The 19,370-nt window shown below is 51.9% G+C and overlaps 1 protein-coding gene across 9 annotated transcripts in view; it reads left to right on the forward strand.

The window, feature by feature from the left end:
- The window catches only part of LOC138489399 (uncharacterized), a 310,533-nt gene that overhangs the window by 139,238 nt on the left and 151,925 nt on the right, over positions 1-19,370 (forward strand). For 6 of the 9 annotated variants that reach the window (XM_069617126.1, XM_069617127.1, XM_069617119.1 and 3 more), the window contains 2 exons: positions 10,244-10,382; positions 14,135-14,212. In XM_069617126.1, the coding sequence (XP_069473227.1) occupies positions 10,310-10,382; positions 14,135-14,212 (151 nt within the window). In that variant the 5' untranslated portion in view covers positions 10,244-10,309. The remainder of the gene's footprint in view (positions 1-10,243; positions 10,383-14,134; positions 14,213-19,370) is intronic. The other 3 variants (XM_069617120.1, XM_069617123.1, XM_069617124.1) reach the window with 1 other exon arrangement.

A 19,370-nucleotide genomic window follows, 5' to 3' on the forward strand; every position in this document is an offset into this window, starting at 1 on the left:
GAAAGGAAGCAGGTTAGCCTGTCAGGGTAGGTAGCTTGGCAGAGGGTCAGAAAGGAAGCAGGTTAGCCTGTCAGGGTAGGTAGCTTGGCAGAGGGTCAGAAAGGCAGCAGGTATGCCTGTCAGGGTAGGTAGCTTGGCAGAGGGTCAGAAAGGAAGCATGTTAACCTGTCAGGGTAGGTAGCTTGGCAAAGGGTCAGAAAGGTAGCAGGTTAGCCTGTCAGGGTAGGTAGCTTGGCAGACGGTCAGAAAGGAAGCAGGTTTGCTTGTCAGGGTAGGTAGCTTGGCAGAGGGTCAGAAAGGAAGCAGGTTTGCCTGTCAGGGTAGGTAGCTTGGCAGAGGGTCAGAAAGGACGCAGGTAAGCCTGTCAGGGTAGGTAGCTTGGCAGAGGGTCAGAAAGGAAGCAGGTTTGCTTGTCAGGGTAGGTAGCTTGGCAGAGGGTCAGAAAGGAAGCAGGTTTGCCTGTCAGGGTAGGTAGCTTGGCAGAGGGTCAGAAAGGAAGCAGGTTAGCCTGTCAGGGTAGGTAGCTTGGCAGAGGGTAAGAAAGGAAGCAGGTTAGCCTGTCAGGGTAGCTTGGCAGAGGGTCAGAAAGGAAGCAGGTTAGCCTGTCGGGGTAGGTAGCTTGGCAGAGGGTAAGAAAGGAAGCAGGTTAGCCTGTCAGGGTAGGTAGCTTGGCAGAGGGTCAGAAAGGAAGCAGGTTAGCCTGTCAGGGTAGGTAGCTTGGCAGAGGGTCAGAAAGGAAGCAGGTTAGCCTGTCAGGGTAGGTAGCTTGGCAGAGGGTCAGAAAGGAAGCAGGTTTGCCTGTCAGGGTAGGTAGCTTGGCAGAGGGTCAGAAAGGAAGCAGGTTAGCCTGTCAGGGTAGGTAGCTTGGCAGAGGGTCAGAAAGGAAGCAGGTTAGCCTGTCAGGGTCGCTTGGCAGAGGGTCAGAAAGGAAGCAGGTTAGCCTGTCAGGGTAGGTAGCTTGGCAGAGGGTCAGAAAGGCAGCAGGTATGCCTGTCAGGGTAGGTAGCTTGGCAGAGGGTTAGAATGGAAGCATGTTAACCTGTCAGGGTAGGTAGCTTGGCAGAGGGTCAGAAAGGTAGCAGGTTAGCCTGTCAGGGTAGGTAGCTTGGCAGACGGTCAGAAAGGAAGCAGGTTTGCTTGTCAGGGTAGGTAGCTTGGCAGAGGGTCAGAAAGGAAGCAGGTTAGCCTGTCAGGGTAGGTAGCTTGGCAGAGGGTCAGAAAGGAAGCAGGTTAGCCTGTCCGGGTAGGTAGCTTGGCAGAGGGTAGGAAAGGAAGCAGGTTAGCCTGTCGGGGTCGCTTGGCTGAGGGTCAGAAAGGAAGCAGGTTAGCCTGTCAGGGTAGGTAGCTTGGCTGAGGGTCAGAAAGGAAGCAGGTTAGCCTGTCGGGGTCGCTTGGCTGAGGGTCAGAAAGGAAGCAGGTTTGCCTGTCAGGGTAGGTAGCTTGGTTGAGGGTCAGAAAGGAAGCAGGTTTACCTGTCAGGGTAGGTAGCTTGGCAGAGGGTCAGAAAGGAAGCAGGTTAGCCTGTTAGGGTAGGTAGCTTGGCTGAGGGTCAGAAAGGAAGCAGGTTAGCCTGTCAGGGTAGGTAGCTTGGCAGAGGGTCAGAAAGGAAGCAGGTTATCCTGTCAGGGTAGGTAGCTTGGCAGAGGGTAAGAAAGGAAGCAGGTTAGCCTGTCAGGGTCGCTTGGCAGAGGGTCAGAAAGAAAGCAGGTTAGCCTGTCAGGGTCGCTTGGCTGAGGGTCAGAAAGGAAGCAGGTTTGCCTGTCAGGGTAGGTAGCTTGGCAGAGGGTCAGAAAGGAAGCAGGTTAGCCTGTCAGGGTAGGTAGCTTGGCTGAGGGTCAGAAAGGAAGCAGGTTAGCCTGTCAGGGTAGGTAGCTTGGCAGAGGGTCAGAAAGGAAGCAGGTTTGCCTGTCAGGGTAGGTAGCTTGGCAGAGGGTAAGAAAGGAAGCAGGTTAGCCTGTCAGGGTAGCTTAGCAGAGGGTCAGAAAGGAAGCAGGTTTGCCTGTCAGGGTAGGTAGCTTGGCAGAGGGTCAGAAAGGAAGCAGGTTTGCCTGTCAGGGTAGGTAGCTTGGCAGAGGGTCAGAAAGGAAGCAGGTTAGCCTGTCAGGGTAGGTAGCTTGGCAGAGGGTCAGAAAGGAAGCAGGTTTGCCTGTCAGGGTAGGTAGCTTGGCAGAGGGTCAGAAAGGAAGCAAGTTAACCTGTCAGGGTAGGTAGCTTGGCAGAGGGTCAGAAAGGAAGCAGGTTAGCCTGTCAGGGTAGGTAGCTTGGCAGAGGGTAAGAAAGGAAGCAGGTTAGCCTGTCAGGGTAGGTAGCTTGGCAGAGGGTCAGAAAGGAAGCAGGTTAGCCTGTCAGGGTAGGTAGCTTGGCAGAGGGTAAGAAAGGAAGCAGGTTAGCCTGTCAGGGTCGCTTGGCTGAGGGTCAGAAAGGAAGCAGGTTAGCCTGTCAGGGTAGGTAGCTTGGCTGAGGGTCAGAAAGGAAGCAGGTTAGCCTGTCAGGGTAGGTAGCTTGGTTGAGGGTCAGAAAGGAAGCAGGTTTGCCTGTCAGGGTAGGTAGCTTGGTTGAGGGTCAGAAAGGAAGCAGGTTTACCTGTCAGGGTAGGTAGCTTGGCAGAGGGTCAGAAAGGAAGCAGGTTAGCCTGTCAGGGTAGGTAGCTTGGCTGAGGGTCAGAAAGGAAGCAGGTTAGCCTGTCAGGGTAGGTAGCTTGGCAGAGGGTAAGAAAGGAAGCAGGTTAGCCTGTCAGGGTCGCTTGGCAGAGGGTCAGAAAGAAAGCAGTTTAGCCTGTCAGGGTCGCTTGGCTGAGGGTCAGAAAGGAAGCAGGTTTGCCTGTCAGGGTAGGTAGCTTGGCAGAGGGTCAGAAAGGAAGCAGGTTAGCCTGTCAGGGTAGGTAGCTTGGCTGAGGGTCAGAAAGGAAGCAGGTTAGCCTGTCAGGGTAGGTAGCTTGGCAGAGGGTCAGAAAGGAAGCAGGTTTGCCTGTCAGGGTAGGTAGCTTGGCAGAGGGTAAGAAAGGAAGCAGGTTAGCCTGTCAGGGTATCTTGGCAGAGGGTCAGAAAGGAAGCAGGTTTGCCTGTCAGGGTAGGTAGCTTGGCAGAGGGTCAGAAAGGAAGCAGGTTTGCCTGTCAGGGTAGGTAGCTTGGCAGAGGGTCAGAAAGGAAGCAGGTTAGCCTGTCAGGGTAGCTTGGCAGAGGGTCAGAAAGGAAGCAGGTTTGCCTGTCAGGGTAGGTAGCTTGGCAGAGGGTCAGAAAGGAAGCAAGTTAACCTGTCAGGGTAGGTAGCTTGCCAGAGGGTCAGAAAGGAAGCAGGTTAGCCTGTCAGGGTAGGTAGCTTGGCAGAGGGTCAGAAAGGAAGCAGGTTAGCCTGTCAGGGTAGGTAGCTTGGCAGAGGGGAAGAAAGGAAGCAGGTTAGAGTGTCAGGGTAGGTAGCTTGGCTGAGGGTCAGAAAGGAAGCAGGTTAGCCTGTCAGGGTAGGTAGCTTGGCAGAGGGTCAGAAAGGAAGCAGGTTAGCCTGTCAGGGTAGGTAGCTTGGCAGAGGGTCAGAAAGGCAGCAGGTATGCCTGTCAGGGTAGGTAGCTTGGCAGAGGGTCAGAAAGGAAGCATGTTAACCTGTCAGGGTAGGTAGCTTGGCAAAGGGTCAGAAAGGTAGCAGGTTAGCCTGTCAGGGTAGGTAGCTTGGCAGACGGTCAGAAAGGAAGCAGGTTTGCTTGTCAGGGTAGGTAGCTTGGCAGAGGGTCAGAAAAGAAGCAGGTTTGCCTGTCAGGGTAGGTAGCTTGGCAGAGGGTCAGAAAGGACGCAGGTAAGCCTGTCAGGGTAGGTAGCTTGGCAGAGGGTCAGAAAGGAAGCAGGTTAGCCTGTCAGGGTAGGTAGCTTGGCAGAGGGTAAGAAAGGAAGCAGGTTAGCCTGTCAGGGTCGCTTGGCTGAGGGTCAGAAAGGAAGCAGGTTAGCCTGTCAGGGTCGCTTGGCTGAGGGTCAGAAAGGAAGCAGGTTTGCCTGTCAGGGTAGGTAGCTTGGTTGAGGGTCAGAAAGGAAGCAGGTTTGCCTGTCAGGGTAGGTAGCTTGGCAGAGGGTCAGAAAGGAAGCAGGTTAGCCTGTCAGGGTAGGTAGCTTGGCAGAGGGTCAGAAAGGAAGCAGGTTAGCCTGTCAGGGTAGGTAGCTTGGCAGAGGGTCAGAAAGGAAGCAGGTTTGCCTGTCAGGGTAGCTAGCTTGGCTGAGGGTCAGAAAGGAAGCAGGTTAGCCTGTCAGGGTCGCTTGGCAGAGGGTCAGAAAGGAAGCAGGTTAGCCTGTCAGGGTAGGTAGCTTGGAAGAGGGTCAGAAAGGCAGCAGGTATGCCTGTCAGGGTAGGTAGCTTGGCAGAGGGTTAGAATGGAAGCATGTTAACCTGTCAGGGTAGGTAGCTTGGCAGAGGGTCAGAAAGGTAGCAGGTTAGCCTGTCAGGGTAGGTAGCTTGGCAGACGGTCAGAAAGGAAGCAGGTTTGCTTGTCAGGGTAGGTAGCTTGGCAGAGGGTCAGAAAGGAAGCAGGTTAGCCTGTCAGGGTAGGTAGCTTGGCAGAGGGTCAGAAAGGAAGCAGGTTAGCCTGTCCGGGTAGGTAGCTTGGCAGAGGGTAAGAAAGGAAGCAGGTTAGCCTGTCGGGGTCGCTTGGCTGAGGGTCAGAAAGGAAGCAGGTTAGCCTGTCAGGGTAGGTAGCTTGGCTGAGGGTCAGAAAGGAAGCAGGTTAGCCTGTCCGGGTCGCTTGGCTGAGGGTCAGAAAGGAAGCAGGTTTGCCTGTCAGGGTAGGTAGCTTGGTTGAGGGTCAGAAAGGAAGCAGGTTTACCTGTCAGGGTAGGTAGCTTGGCAGAGGGTCAGAAAGGAAGCAGGTTAGCCTGTCAGGGTAGGTAGCTTGGCTGAGGGTCAGAAAGGAAGCAGGTTAGCCTGTCAGGGTAGGTAGCTTGGCAGAGGGTCAGAAAGGAAGCAGGTTAGCCTGTCAGGGTCGCTTGGCAGAGGGTCAGAAAGAAAGCAGGTTAGCCTGTCAGGGTCGCTTGGCTGAGGGTCAGAAAGGAAGCAGGTTTGCCTGTCAGGGTAGGTAGCTTGGCAGAGGGTCAGAAAGGAAGCAGGTTAGCCTGTCAGGGTAGGTAGCTTGGCTGAGGGTCAGAAAGGAAGCAGGTTAGCCTGTCAGGGTAGGTAGCTTGGCTGAGGGTCAGAAAGGAAGCAGGTTTGCCTGTCAGGGTAGGTAGCTTGGCAGAGGGTAAGAAAGGAAGCAGGTTAGCCTGTCAGGGTAGCTTAGCAGAGGGTCAGAAAGGAAGCAGGTTTGCCTGTCAGGGTAGGTAGCTTGGCAGAGGGTCAGAAAGGAAGCAGGTTTGCCTGTCAGGGTAGGTAGCTTGGCAGAGGGTCAGAAAGGAAGCAGGTTAGCCTGTCAGGGTAGGTAGCTTGGCAGAGGGTCAGAAAGGAAGCAGGTTAGCCTGTCAGGGTAGGTAGCTTGGCAGAGGGTAAGAAAGGAAGCAGGTTAGCCTGTCAGGGTCGCTTGGCAGAGGGTCAGAAAGGAAGCAGGTTAGCCTGTCAGGGTAGGTAGCTTGGCAGAGGGTCAGAAAGGAAGCAGGTTAGCCTGTCAGGGTAGGTAGCTTGGCAGAGGGTAAGAAAGGAAGCAGGTTAGCCTGTCAGGGTCGCTTGGCTGAGGGTCAGAAAGGAAGCAGGTTAGCCTGTCAGGGTCGCTTGGCTGAGGGTCAGAAAGGAAGCAGGTTTGCCTGTCAGGGTAGGTAGCTTGGTTGAGGGTCAGAAAGGAAGCAGGTTTACCTGTCAGGGTAGGTAGCTTGGCAGAGGGTCAGAAAGGAAGCAGGTTAGCCTGTCAGGGTAGGTAGCTTGGCTGAGGGTCAGAAAGGAAGCAGGTTAGCCTGTCAGGGTAGGTAGCTTGGCAGAGGGTAAGAAAGGAAGCAGGTTAGCCTGTCAGGGTCGCTTGGCAGAGGGTCAGAAAGAAAGCAGGTTAGCCTGTCAGGGTCGCTTGGCTGAGGGTCAGAAAGGAAGCAGGTTTGCCTGTCAGGGTAGGTAGCTTAGCAGAGGGTCAGAAAGGAAGCAGGTTAGCCTGTCAGGGTAGGTAGCTTGGCTGAGGGTCAGAAAGGAAGCAGGTTTGCCTGTCAGGGTAGGTAGCTTGGCAGAGGGTAAGAAAGGAAGCAGGTTAGCCTGTCAGGGTATCTTGGCAGAGGGTCAGAAAGGAAGCAGGTTTGCCTGTCAGGGTAGGTAGCTTGGCAGAGGGTCAGAAAGGAAGCAGGTTTGCCTGTCAGGGTAGGTAGCTTGGCAGAGGGTCAGAAAGGAAGCAGGTTAGCCTGTCCGGGTAGGTAGCTTGGCAGAGGGTCAGAAAGGAAGCAGGTTTGCCTGTCAGGGTAGGTAGCTTGGCAGAGGGTCAGAAAGGAAGCAAGTTAACCTGTCAGGGTAGGTAGCTTGGCAGAGGGTCAGAAAGGAAGCAGGTTAGCCTGTCGGGGTAGGTAGCTTGGCAGAGGGTCAGAAAGGAAGCAGGTTAGCCTGTCAGGGTAGGTAGCCTGGCAGAGGGTCAGACAGGTAGCAGGTTAGCCTGTCAGGGTAGGTAGCTTGGCAGAGGGTAAGAAAGGAAGCAGGTTAGCCTGACAGGGTAGGTAGCTTGGCAGAGGGTCAGAAAGGAAGCAGGTTAGCCTGTCAGGGTAGGTAGCTTGGCAGAGGGTCAGAAAGGAAGCAGGTTAGCCTGTCAGGGTAGGTAGCTTGGCAGAGGGCCAGAAAGAAAGCAGGTTAGCCTGTCAGGGTAGGTAGCTTGGCAGAGGGTCAGAAAGGAAGCAGGTTAGCCTGTCGGGGTCGCTTGGCAGAGGGTTATATGTAACGTGAAAGCCACAGCTGTTGAGAGTCAGCCTGTCAGGGGAAACATACACATTAAGTTACCTTTGATCATTTTAATATGCCATGGACAGCAACTTTTGAAAAGTATTCTTGAGAAAAAAAAATGGATTGTACACCGACACTTGTACCTATAAGGTCATGCCACGGTAATAAGTGACTAGACTGGCTGCACCAAAATGCTATTCTAGCCACATAGCACATATGCTGAAGAAAGAACCAAGTGCGCACATAAGCCCCTACCCTTGGATGTGAAAGTACACATAATATGGTTATATCACGGCTCACATCCGTGGGGAGGGGGCTGATGTGAGCATTTGATTTGGCTGCAGCAGGTGGGCTATGGATGTCATGAAAGTAGCAGCTTTAAAGTTTTACTGTATTTGTGTAAGTTAATTTTTCAGCATCTGCACAGTAAAACTTGAATGCTGCCAGTTTCAGTAAAGGCTTCCCTCCTCACCTCTCTGCCAATAGCAAGCGTGCACATCAGTCCCTTCCAGGGGTGCACCTAGGCTAAAATGTCAGTGAGGGGGGGGGTCTAACCCTGCAAATAACGGTGGAGGCGCTAACTTCAGAGAATATGGAGCATGTGCAAACGTACTTCTGTGGGGGCATCTAACGTCTTTACACATTTCAATGACACTATTCTAGTGAAGCTTCAATGTTAAAAATAGTTCAGTTTTCCCTTTACCTCTGAAAGCACCCACTTAAGGACTGCTGTGATAATGAGCAGTCTCCCGTGCCCCCCTCTACCCTTACATACACATATTCATTTTATTTTTACATTTATTTTAAATTTTTTTAGTTTCATTTTATTAAGGTTTTCAAACACATTAAACATATGAGAGAAACATTACTTAATACACAATATGAGCATCAACTTTTTATCAAAACCTCATTGCCTTTGCTATATCACCCCCCCCCCCCCCCCCCCCCCCCCCCCCCCCATGGAACAGAGTCTTCTACTACATTTGTCAATTTCCATTGGCCTCACGGCCATGGTGTGTGGGCCGGTTGACCTTTGAAATCCATCAGTGGTTTAGGCCGCTGCCTTAAGGACGACCTTTATTTTTATTTTGGTTCTACTCAGACGAGAGTTTGCAACAGTGTGTTGTCAATGTCTGGGTGTGACCAGCCAGCCACCATAGTTTGGGTACTAGTTCCATATACTCGGTACTCTCCTAGGTGTTGGTCACATATTTATTCAACAATTCTCCCCATACCATTTCATATGGGGCGGATTTCCCATGGAGAGCTGCGGTTATCCTTTCCATTGTGCAAATAATATTGGCAACATGAATCCATTCTTTCTTTCCCGGTACCTTAACCCCTTTCCATTGCATCACAAGGCAGGCCTGTGCCGCTAGTAGGAGAGATGCTGCTAGCCCCTTCAACCTTGTGTGCTCCCCCTCTTATTCCTCCGTCCCAAATAGTATAAGAGGTGGTTCATTAGTATGTTGGATCTCATCCAGTTCCCTGATCACCCCAAAACCTTGTCCCAGAATACCTTAATAAGGGGACATCCCCACAATATATGCCTGTAATCCACCCTCTCACCACATTGGCGCCAGCACAGGGGACTAGTTGACTGAAACATCTTGGATAATCTATGTGGGTCATATTGCCACCTGTGCAGGAGCTTAATAGTGTGCAATTTATACTGGCTCGAAATCGACGTTTGTGAGGCCCCTTTGCAGATTTTCCCCACAGGCCGGAGTCTATGTCAGATCCGAGATCCCCTTCCCATCTAAGCCTCAGGGTTCCAGTTGACCTTTTCCCTGCATCTCTTAAAGCCCTCTACATGGCAGAGATCACGCTGTTTGAGTAACTCCTTTTATCTAGAAGTTTTGTTAGGGATAATTTTTTTAAATGTGCTCATTCCCGCCACCTTAGAGACCGCCAGCAACTTTGCTGGATTTTGAGGACTTGATTTTTTTAACCTGGAGAGTGTGTGACCCTTTTTCCCACTCTCTCGTGTGTTGTAATGTGATTGTGTACACTTTGTTTTCTTTGGTTATGGAGTCGGAAAAACTCCATAGGCATCATCTTTTACATTGTGTCACACAGCACCTTCAGTGCAGTGACACAGGGAAGCCTTTCATGCTTTCCAAAGGTTTAACTAACTTCTCTGGGATAAACTACTATTTCCCAGAGCAGTAAAGTGAAATTGACTTTACTTACCGTTGTACATTTATAGACCCAGCACACCCTATCTTACAATAGAGTGCTGGAGGGGTTACGTAGTATCCCCTGTGTCTAGCTACTCATGTAACATTTTTATGTTACCCTTTCCTCACAGAAAGGCTGGTGGCAGTGGTTTCGTTATGAACTACCATGGTTTGCATTTACTGCGGCTGTTCGCAGCTCCGGTAACGCTAAACCGCGGGAGCCATTTTGAAAAAGATGAGAAGTCATCTTTGTCATAATGGTCCTCGGTCTTCTTTTTTTGCCATATCTTTGTGGAAAGGTCCTTCTAGAGATTTTCTCTGCGCGCCAAACCAGGTTTGGTCTCTTTCTTCATTTTGCCTTTGGTGGGCTTCAGGAGTGAAACCTGCCTCTGGCTCTAGAGTGTTTGGAGTAGGCAGGAAGTGAGGGAGGTGCCCGAAACTCCCTGTACTTAGTCTCCTAGGAGACCCAAATGCACTTTGTGGTGTTTGGCTGGCTGACTGTCTGGCAAGGACAGCCACCTTGCTGGGAGAGTGACAGCTAGGCTGGAATGAATGGGAGAGAACTGAATAAAAGGCAAGTCTTTTGGCTTGGAAGGCAGAGTCAACCACTGGACGAAGGAACCGAAGAAGAGCTTGAAGAGGACGTCTGCTGCAGCTCTTAGACCGTTGGTTTGCCCAGTGAAGCCTTGTTGTAGTGCCGAAGTGCCAAGTTTGCATTGACAGAGAAGCCCCTGCAAGGACGACTTCTCCCTTTGAATTGGTGGGACCAATCAACTCCAAAGTAGCCACCTGGGCACCCATCTCGGAGCTGGTTGAACTTCCACAGAGTTGCTGCTGGAAACCGTATATCCAGGGAGAGGAACACCAGATTGTGTGCGTTACTTTTAAGCTGAATCAAAAATGTGCCATGGGCGCCCCTCAATGAGAATGAACACAGCAAAAATGGCCTGTTCTTTGGCATGGTACCCACTGTAGAGTCCACAGCCACACGTTCGCTCACTCTACCTTTCACAGATGGGAAATAAACATTTGCATATCAGTCTTTGTCCCGCCCACACGGGCCGTCCAGCACCGAAATGCTATGGCAATTCCTCTCTGAACAAGAGTACCAACAGCAAGCCCATACACGTGTTTCAGCCTTGTTGGGCCTCATCAGTGAGGTGGAGCTGTACCTCTCTGTCCCTAAGTTTCTTAGGGTCATCCAGAGCTTGACTTCTTGCTAATTGTGCCTCTCTCATTCCCCTTTTGCACAGACTCTAATCTGCCAAGATGTCCAAAAAACCAGACATGGCTGAGGGTGAGAAATTCCACAACTACAAATGGAAGAAGACAAAAAACGGAGGAGAAAACCCCCACTGCCCTCAAAAGAAAGTGGGTACAGCTTATGCAACGGTAAGCCCCATTTTTTGGCAAATGTACTTTTCATTCATTATGAGAAGAAGGTTTTTTTTAAAATCTCCTGTTTTGGTGAACCTTTTTTTATTTGGCTGTTGAATGTATTTTATTTCCGAGTAGATGAGGGGACATGAAAGCGTGATAATAATAACGCGTGTGTGCGTGCGTGCGTGCGTGCGTGCGTGCGTGTGTGTGTGTGTGTGTGGCGGCAGAATGATTGGAAAATGATTGCCCGCCAGAAAAGGGCCTTTTCGGTTCCGTCCCTGGCCCTGCCTCCGCGCATGCGCAGTAGGGGTGGGTGGAAGCGGTTGGCGGGGCGCGGCGCCACCTTGCCTTGTCGAGCCGCATGCGCAGTAAGCGTGGGGGGAAGCTGCGCGCGGCTGGCGGGGTGCGGCGCCACCTTGCCATCAGCGCGTGCTGAGGAAAGCGGCGGCGCGGCCCCTCCTCAGCACCGCGCCGCCGGCTCGGAGACCCCCATGGCCGCCGACACGGGTGAGTGCGCGGGCGGCGCCGGCAGGCCCTGACTGTTCACTAAAGGCCTCTCAGCCGCAGCCGAGCGAGGCAAAGGGACGGCCTCTGCTCCTGGCAAGCATTCTCTGGGTGGGTCGCAGAGTAGACGCGGGATGGGTGGATGGCCGGGCCCGTGTGTGCGCGTGGGTCTCTCCCTCCCTCCCTCTGGGTACACGGAGGGTCACAATCTTCACTCACAATGAGCAGGCCCCCCACCCCCGGAGTAAGTGAGCCCGCAGCTAGTTCCTTCATCTCTGCCCCATGCAGTATCTGAGGCCAGGGGAGTCACGCCACTCACTCTCATGCTCTCCCCCCTCTCTGGGGTAGGAGGGGGGGATAACTGAAGGGTCTGGGCCCCCCACACGTCTGTGTCCTGGCAAGGCCAGGAAATGCTTGAAAGGCCGCTATTCCTTTCATGCATTTACCTCCATGGCACCATGAGCAGTGCTGCTGCTGCTGAGCACATATTCTCTAAGCCGCGGTCCCGCTCTATTTACTTTACTCGTGAAACATTGCACGAGTAAATGCATCATCTGCCTCCATGCATCCTCATTGCAAGGGATTGCTCATTGGCTTCGGGGGTCTCCTTGCCATTTCCCCCTTCAGCATCTTGTGCTCTGTGTTGCTGCTATGTGCTGCATCCTGTGCCAGATTCATAGTCATTCCTTGTCTGACAGACTCTTTCAATAGTGCCAAGGAGGGGGTGATGCGAATATTCTGTAAGAACTAAACTGAAGACACTGATTGTATAGTTGCATCTGTGCCTCCATTTCTTAAAATCGTTTTGGGTTGGGTGTATTTCCACATCTGTGCGCCATGATATGATATGGCATTTGTAACGCGCCTATACACAAGTGTTTAAAGGCGCAACGAGGCGGGGGGGGGGAAACAAAGGGAAGACAGACAACAATCCTACTAGGCCAGGTGTCATTCAGATCACGCAAGTGCATGTGCAGAGGGCAAGGGAATGTGCAAGGGGAAAGGGAGGGGGGAAAGTGCAGTACAGGGGTAGAAGAATAACAAGATAAATAATAAGGGCCAGCTGGTGGCAAGTGCAAAGTAAGTGCAGACAAGTGCTGGGAAGGGGGGGCTGTAGGGATACAGAGACAGTCCCGCAGTGCATGAGTTGCCAAGGAGGCAGTGCAAGTGGAGAGTGGCTGGGCCAAGGGCTGAGATCGGTGAGAGTGGCCCAGTTGCAGTTTCAGCGCAGTTTCAGTCAAGAATTAGCAGGGGACAGGGGGAGAGAAAGCAGAAGCAAAGAGGAAGGTTTTGAGATGCTTCCGGAACCAGAGATGGTTCTCCTCACGTTTCAGGGAGGCAGGAAGGCTGTTCCAGAGGGAGGCCCCAGCCGAAGAAACAGATCGACCACCAACTCGTTGCTTGGAGAAGCGGCTGACCCTGAGGGAGTTGGAGGCGGATGAGCGAAGAGCTCGAGAAGGAAGATATTTAGGAAGAGAGAGTTGAAGGTATTTAGGCCCCAGGCCCCAGAAGGCCTTGTGGACAATGCAGAGGGTTTTGAACTTAATCCTCGCTGCCACTGGGAGCCAGTGTAGAGATTTCAGTCCTGGAGAGATACGGTCCCTGGGCTTGAGGCCAAGGACAAGTCTCGCAGTCCTGTTCTGGATGAGTTGCAGAGGGCGGAGTGTAGAGGCAGGCAGATTTAGATAGAGGCTGTTACAGTAGTCCAGCTTCAAGAGAACCAGGGCTTGGGAGACAGCTTCTGGGGGAAGGAGAGGAAAGGAAGAATACCTCTGAGGAGGTGCAGCTGGCAGTGTGACTTCTTAAAGACGTCAGATGTGTGAGCAGAGAAGGAGAGTGTGGAGTCGAAAATGACCCCGAGGTTTTTTGCCTTGCAGGTAGGAGCAGGAAGAGGGCCAAGAGAGGCCGGCCAGAGAGCTGCAGGGAAGGAGGGAGTGGGTGTGCCGATGAGTAGAATCTCAGTCTTACTGGCATTAAGCCAGAGGTCGTTGGCGGCACACCATTCCTGGATAGCAGACAAACAGTCAGAGATGAGGGAAGGAGAGGAGGAGGCCGAGGGTAGCCTGAAAATGAGCTGGGTATCATCCGCATAGCACTAAAAGTTGGGGCAGAGAGCGGCGATGCGGTGGGCAAGGAGTGCCAGATACTGGTTGAACAGCCAGGGAGAGAGGTTAGATCCCTGGGGGACACCACAGGTAGAGAAAGAGAGGAAGGACCCCAGTTGGACTTGGGAGGGTCGATTGGAGAGGAAAGAGGTCAGCCACGCCAGAGCCTGACCAGTGATACCCAGGTTATCACGGAGACGGTTGAGCAGGATGGCATGGTTGACAGTATCAAAGGCAGAAGAGAGATCGAGCAAAATGACAGCACACAGAGTGTTGGAGTCAAGGTTGGAGAGCAGGTCCTCACGGATGTTCAGGAGAGCAGTTTCCGTGCTTCTGGCAGCTCAGAAGCCAGACTGATGGTCATGAAGACTACCAACAGATTCAGCATGGAGATTAAGCTGGGAGATGGCCAGATTCTCCAGGAGCCTGCCCAGGAAGGGAGTGATGGAGATTGTGCGATAGTTAGCCGGGCAGGAGGGGGTCGGAAGAGGGTTTCTTAAGAAGAGGGTGCACAAGGGAGTGCTTAAGGGGGGGGGGATGGGAAGACTCCAGAGGCGAAGGAGTGGTTGCAAAAGTCAGCCAGGGCAGGAGCCAGGGAGTCGATGTGGTCCTAGATAGTTTTGGAGGAACAGGGGTGAACCTGTTTTGACGAGACTTTCATAGATCGGACTTGTCTGGAAACCTTGTCAGCAGAGAAAAGTGGAAAGGCAGAGAAGGAGGGAGGAGGGGTGGCTGCAGAAGGGCTAGAGGAAGAGCAGGGAATAGAGGGAGGGAGGTGATAGGAGGAGAGTGAGGACAGGATGTCCTGAGTTTTAGAGATGAAGTGAGAAGCCAGTGCCACTCTTTCTCCCTTGCCCTCTCTCCTCCCCTCTTTGCCACTCTATCTTCTGCCCTCTTTCTCTCTTGCCCTCTCTACTCCCCCCTTTGCCACTCTATCATTAGGGGCTGACTGGAGGAACTATGGAGAAGGGTGTGACGCACTTGGAGTTGTTTATGCAGGGCAGTATTAAAGCCCATTTTTGCTGGGTTGGGTAGCTCAGGGTTAGGGTGAATTGACTTGGGGAACATGGTAAAATAAGGGGACTTTGTCACTTGGCTGTAATGCATTGATATGACAGATGATGATTGAATGGGGCTTATTTGATTCCTCCACAGAAGCCAAATGCACCGGAACTCCTCATTGCAGATCCATCAACTCAGACTCCGATATCTCTACAGTGGCAGAACCCACAGGTACTGTTGGCAGGACATTTTCTGTGTTTGCGGGCTAGAAGCTTTGGGAATGCTGTTTGTGCGTCTGAGGAGCATGTGAATTTCTCTGGAGCCCATTTTGCTCTGACCATAACGCCTTTCATTCATGCTGAGTCACATTTGTATTAATTTCATTATAACTTGCGTTTCGAAGGGATTGTGTCCTCCGACGTATTCCTTATCTTAGATATAAATCCTTCAGCTTTGCTGGCCTCGGAAAATTTTTTCGCCAGAGGGCGCTGCGCGTCGATGATCGCCGAGTCGATGACCCTCGACGGCCTCCGTGCCGACGTCGACGTCATCCTGCCTATAAAGGCCGCGCGCAGCGTCCGTTGCTCAGTTCCGTTTTTCCGCGCTTCGTTGTGCCTCGGAACACCGTTGCTCAGTTCTCGTCAAGATAACGTATATAATAACTACTATTTACCTCGATATCGATGGCATCCTCCTCCGACCCGACGACCCCTCGGTCCGGTTTCAAAAAGTGCCGAGACTGCGGGAAGAAAATGTCGTTGACGGACCCTCACAGGGTCTGTTTGTGGTGTCTGGGAATCACGCACCAGAGTTCGGAGTGTGAGGAATGCCTTTCCATGACGGCGAAAGCCTTGAAGGAGCGTAGGGGGAAGCTCGAGAGAGGTAGGTCAACTTTAACTTCCTCGAAAGCTTCTTCGGTAGAGTCGAGACGTTCGTCTCCTCACCATAAAAAACACTCTCGATCTAGATCACGAAGTGGCTCCCACCACTCGTCGACATCGAGACACTCGAAGAAGAGACGTAGGAGATCCCCTTCGTCATCTTCGTCGAGTTCTCCTGAGAGAGTTCATTGCCCCACAAAACGCAGCTCGCAAGCTGAGTGGGAGGAATTCAGGAAAAAGATGCTAAGCGTCTTCGAGAAAGCGGCCTCGTCCCCCTCGAAGACAGCTGAGGGTGATACCCCGGGTAAAAAACCCAAAAAATCTAAACGCCGCGAGTCGCAGTACCCGGCGGAAAAGTCAACCCGAAAGCGCCTCGAGCCATCGGGAGATAAAGCATCATCGACGCCATCGTCGAAAACTCCTTCGAAACAGAGGTCGGCGCCATCGACGCCGTTGTCGAAGGATTCATCGGCGCATCAGTCGATCGAGTCGACGCCGATATCGACGCCGGTGAAGGAAAGAACCACGGCTACTCCACAGCCAACGGTTAGACAAAAGACCTCCGACTCGACGCCGAGAACGTCGACGTCGTTCTCGAGCAAGACTCCGATCCTTTCGAGTTCTTCGAGGCCTAGTACACATTTCTCGACGCTTTTCACGGCGCCTTCGAGTACTTTCACGTCGGTGTCGACGACATCGACGTTTTCAAGGCCTGTGATGATGGCTCCTTCTGCATTGGAAATGGGGTTTATACCATTCCAAAAACCAATGTATCCCCCTTTAACCTCGATTTTTGAGGAAAGGGAGGATTCAGACCAAGATATTGATTTACAGAGGACCACATCACCAGAGCCAGAGACTTTCGCCTCTGAGGAAGGAAGATTAAAAAATCTTCAGGATGCACTTCAGGAAGCTAGTGGCTTGGACACTTCTCCTGAAGCAGAATTTATCAAACCAGACCCAGGAGAACATGCGGAGACTCCATATAGAGCTCTGATGTCTAGAATCATAGAATTTATGGGTTGGTCTGCACCTTCTCCTGCCTTTCAGCAGGATGATCTCACTGACATACTGGACAAGGGCCCACAGGAGGATCCTGTGGTTCCATTTCACTCTGCTCTACAGAGAAGGATTTTGACAAACTGGGAAACGCCAGAAATTATCCCGGCAGTAAATAAAAAACTGTCAACAAAATACAGGGTGGCTAGTTCTGACCCTGAATATTTGTCAAAACACCCTACTCCTGAGAGCTTGGTTGTACAGGCTGCAACCTCATCAGGCAGCACATCTGCATACCCCACTGCTCCGCAGGATAGGGATGACAAAAAATATGATGCCATGGCTAAGAAGGTTTTTTCTGCCTGTAGCATGGCGTTAAAGTCTATTAACGCGACCTGTACGCTCGCTAGGTTCAGCCACACCCTTTGGGAGTGCGCTTCATCAGCGGCTGACTGCCTCCAAGAAGGAGAGGAAAGGGACGCATTTTTAAACATCATCAGGGATGGTAAAGATGCGATGTGCGAGACCCTACAAACTGGCCTAGATTCTGCTGACAGTATCAGCAGGGCCATGGCGGCAAGTACCACAATCCGCAGGCATGCGTGGTTGAGGAAGTCTGGTTTTGCCTCTGACGTGCAGACCAGGCTTTTGAATATGCCCTTTGACGGTTCTACCCTCTTTGGAAAGAAGGCGGATGACAGTTTGGAGAAACTGCAAACGTCCAAGGCAGCAGCCAAGTCATTGGGAGCTGCTATCCGTCAGAATACCTTTCGTCCTTCGGGATCATCGTGGAGAGGACGGTCCTTTCGTTACTATTCCTCATATGGAAGGGGCAGGGGACGACCGGCTCAAAGAGGCCAAGGAAGATTTACCCGTGGTGGACGGGGTAGGGGAAAGAAAGCCGCACCCGCAGGAGCAGGAGCCACTTTACCTTCGGCAACTGCATCAGCCGCTTCAAAACCACTCTGAGGTCTCCCCTCACAGAACACCAGTAGGGGGCAGGTTAACTCACCATCTGACGGAATGGCAGGCTATTACGTCAGATGCTTGGGCTCTGGAGACAGTAGCCCAAGGTTACTGCCTGCCCTTCCTACATATCCCTCAGAGTCATCCACCGGGGAACAACCCTTTGAAGCTTCCAGATCCGCTCCTCTTGCAGGAGGTTTTAGACCTGCTAGAGAAAGGTGCCATAGAACTGGTACCTGTAGCGGAAAGGAACAAGGGTTGGTACTCCCCCTACTTCATAATACCGAAGAAGGACGGAGGACTGAGACCCATCTTAGACTTACGGGAATTGAACAAATTCCTCCGAAAGGACAAGTTCAAGATGGTGACTCTCTCTCAGATCCTTCAGGCCCTCCAGCTTCAGGACTGGTTGGTATCTCTAGACCTCCAGGACGCTTATTTCCATGTGCCGATCCATCCCAGGCACAGGAGATACCTGAGGTTCGCAATTGGCAGCTCTCATTATCAATTTCGAGTTCTGCCATTTGGGCTAACCTCCGCCCCGAGGGTCTTTACCAAGCTAATGTCGGTTGTGGCTGCAAGTCTAAGGAGGGAAGGGATTCATGTCTACCCTTACCTAGACGATTGGTTGATCAGAGCTGTATCTTCGGAACAGGCTCAGAGACAACTAGATTATGTTTGCCACTTCCTTCACAAGCTGGGCTTCTCCCTCAATTTAAAGAAGTCACAGATGATACCATCACAGAGACTCCAATTCATTGGAGCAGTCCTGGACACTTCCCTGGGAAAAGCCTTGCCACCAGAGGTGAGGGCTCGAGATATTCTGCAGATGGTCATCAGATTTCAGAATGCCCAATATCTCCCAGCCTACGACTTTCTGAGGTTGCTAGGCCTCATGGCATCCTGCATATTCCTCGTGCCGGAGGCTCGCCTGAGAATGAGATCCCTCCAGTGGGCACTGAGAACTCAGTGGTCACAGTTCTCAGGAAGGATGACAGATCTCCTTCGGATCCCGGTCAAAGTAGCCCGAGACCTTCAGTGGTGGGCCTGTCGGGAGAACATCCTGAAAGGAGAAATGTTTTGGCAACCATGGCCGGAGATAACAGTAGTCACGGATGCCTCACTCACGGGGTGGGGAGCTCACGCCAACGACTTGACCATCAGCGGTCGTTGGTCTCCATCGGAGTCCAGACTACATATCAACCTGTTGGAGCTGAGAGCCATCAGACTAGCGCTGAAGGCTTTTCTGCCGTCTGTACGGGGAAGAAACGTCCTAATAATGACGGACAATACAGTGGCCATGCACTACCTCAACAAAAGAGGAGGCGTAGGCTCACTACCACTGTGCAGAGAGGCGATGCAGCTCTGGTTTTGGGCAATTCAGGAAGGAATCTCTCTATCGGCAATTCACCTAGCCGGAGAGAAGAACTTGACAGCGGACGCTCTGAGCAGGCAGAGCACAGTCTCTCACGAGTGGGAGATAGCTCAGGAAGTCCTTCAAGAGATCTTCGCCCTTTGGGGAACCCCTCAAGTGGATCTGTTCGCCACCAGTATCAACAGGAAGTGCGACAGATTTTGCTCAAGGGAATTTCCCCCGAGAGGAGCTCTAGGAGATGCGTTCGTAGTGGACTGGGAGTTCCCACTTCTGTACGCGTTCCCTCCGGTCCCTGTCATTCCTCAAATGATCAGGAGGTTGAGAAGGTTTCGGAAGACCATGATCCTAATTGCCCCGGATTGGGCCAGGAGAACGTGGTACCCGGACCTTCTAGACATGTCCATCTGCCCTCCAATTCGACTGCCATACAGAGAGGATCTTCTCTCGCAGAAGGAAGGTCAGGTTCTCCATCCAGCCATCAAGACCCTCAACCTTCACGCTTGGTGTCTGAAAGGTTGAGGTACAAGGATTGGGACCTTCCGGATGATGTTATGGAGGTGTTGCTTTCGGCCAGAAGGCCGGCAACTAAAACTCTATACCGCTGCCGTTGGAACAAATTTTGCAGCTGGTGCAGAGAAAAGAATATTGAACCCTTTTCTTGTGGTACACCTATGGTGTTGTCATTCTTACTTTACCTGGCTAATTCAGGCCTACAGGTTGGCACAATTAAGGGCTATCTCGCAGCGCTATCAATCTTTAAGCGCACTGCAGAGGAGCCTTCATACTTCAAAATTCCATTGGTAATACAATACCTAAAAGGATTAACTAATGTTTATCCCCCGAAACCTTTTCAAGTTCCCTTATGGGATTTAAACCTAATTTTAAACTTCCTAAAGGGTGCCCCTTTTGAACCACTACACTCTTGTTCATTGAAGCTTCTCACCCTCAAAACTGTTTTGCTAATAGCATTGACATCTGCTAGAAGGGTTAGCGAGTTGCAAGCCTTATCGTGTAAACCTCCACATACAATCTTTTACAAGGACAAAGTTGTTCTTCAGGTGAAGCCTAACTTCCTCCCGAAGGTAGTCTCGGAGTTTCACATCACTCAGAAGATTATATTACCTTCTTTCTACCCTCCTCCTCATCCGGGGAAGGAGGAAGAGAGACT

Source organism: Ambystoma mexicanum, chromosome 9 (genome assembly GCF_040938575.1).
Source record: "Ambystoma mexicanum isolate Mex_15411 chromosome 9, UKY_AmexF1_1, whole genome shotgun sequence".
NCBI lineage: Eukaryota > Metazoa > Chordata > Amphibia > Caudata > Ambystomatidae > Ambystoma > Ambystoma mexicanum.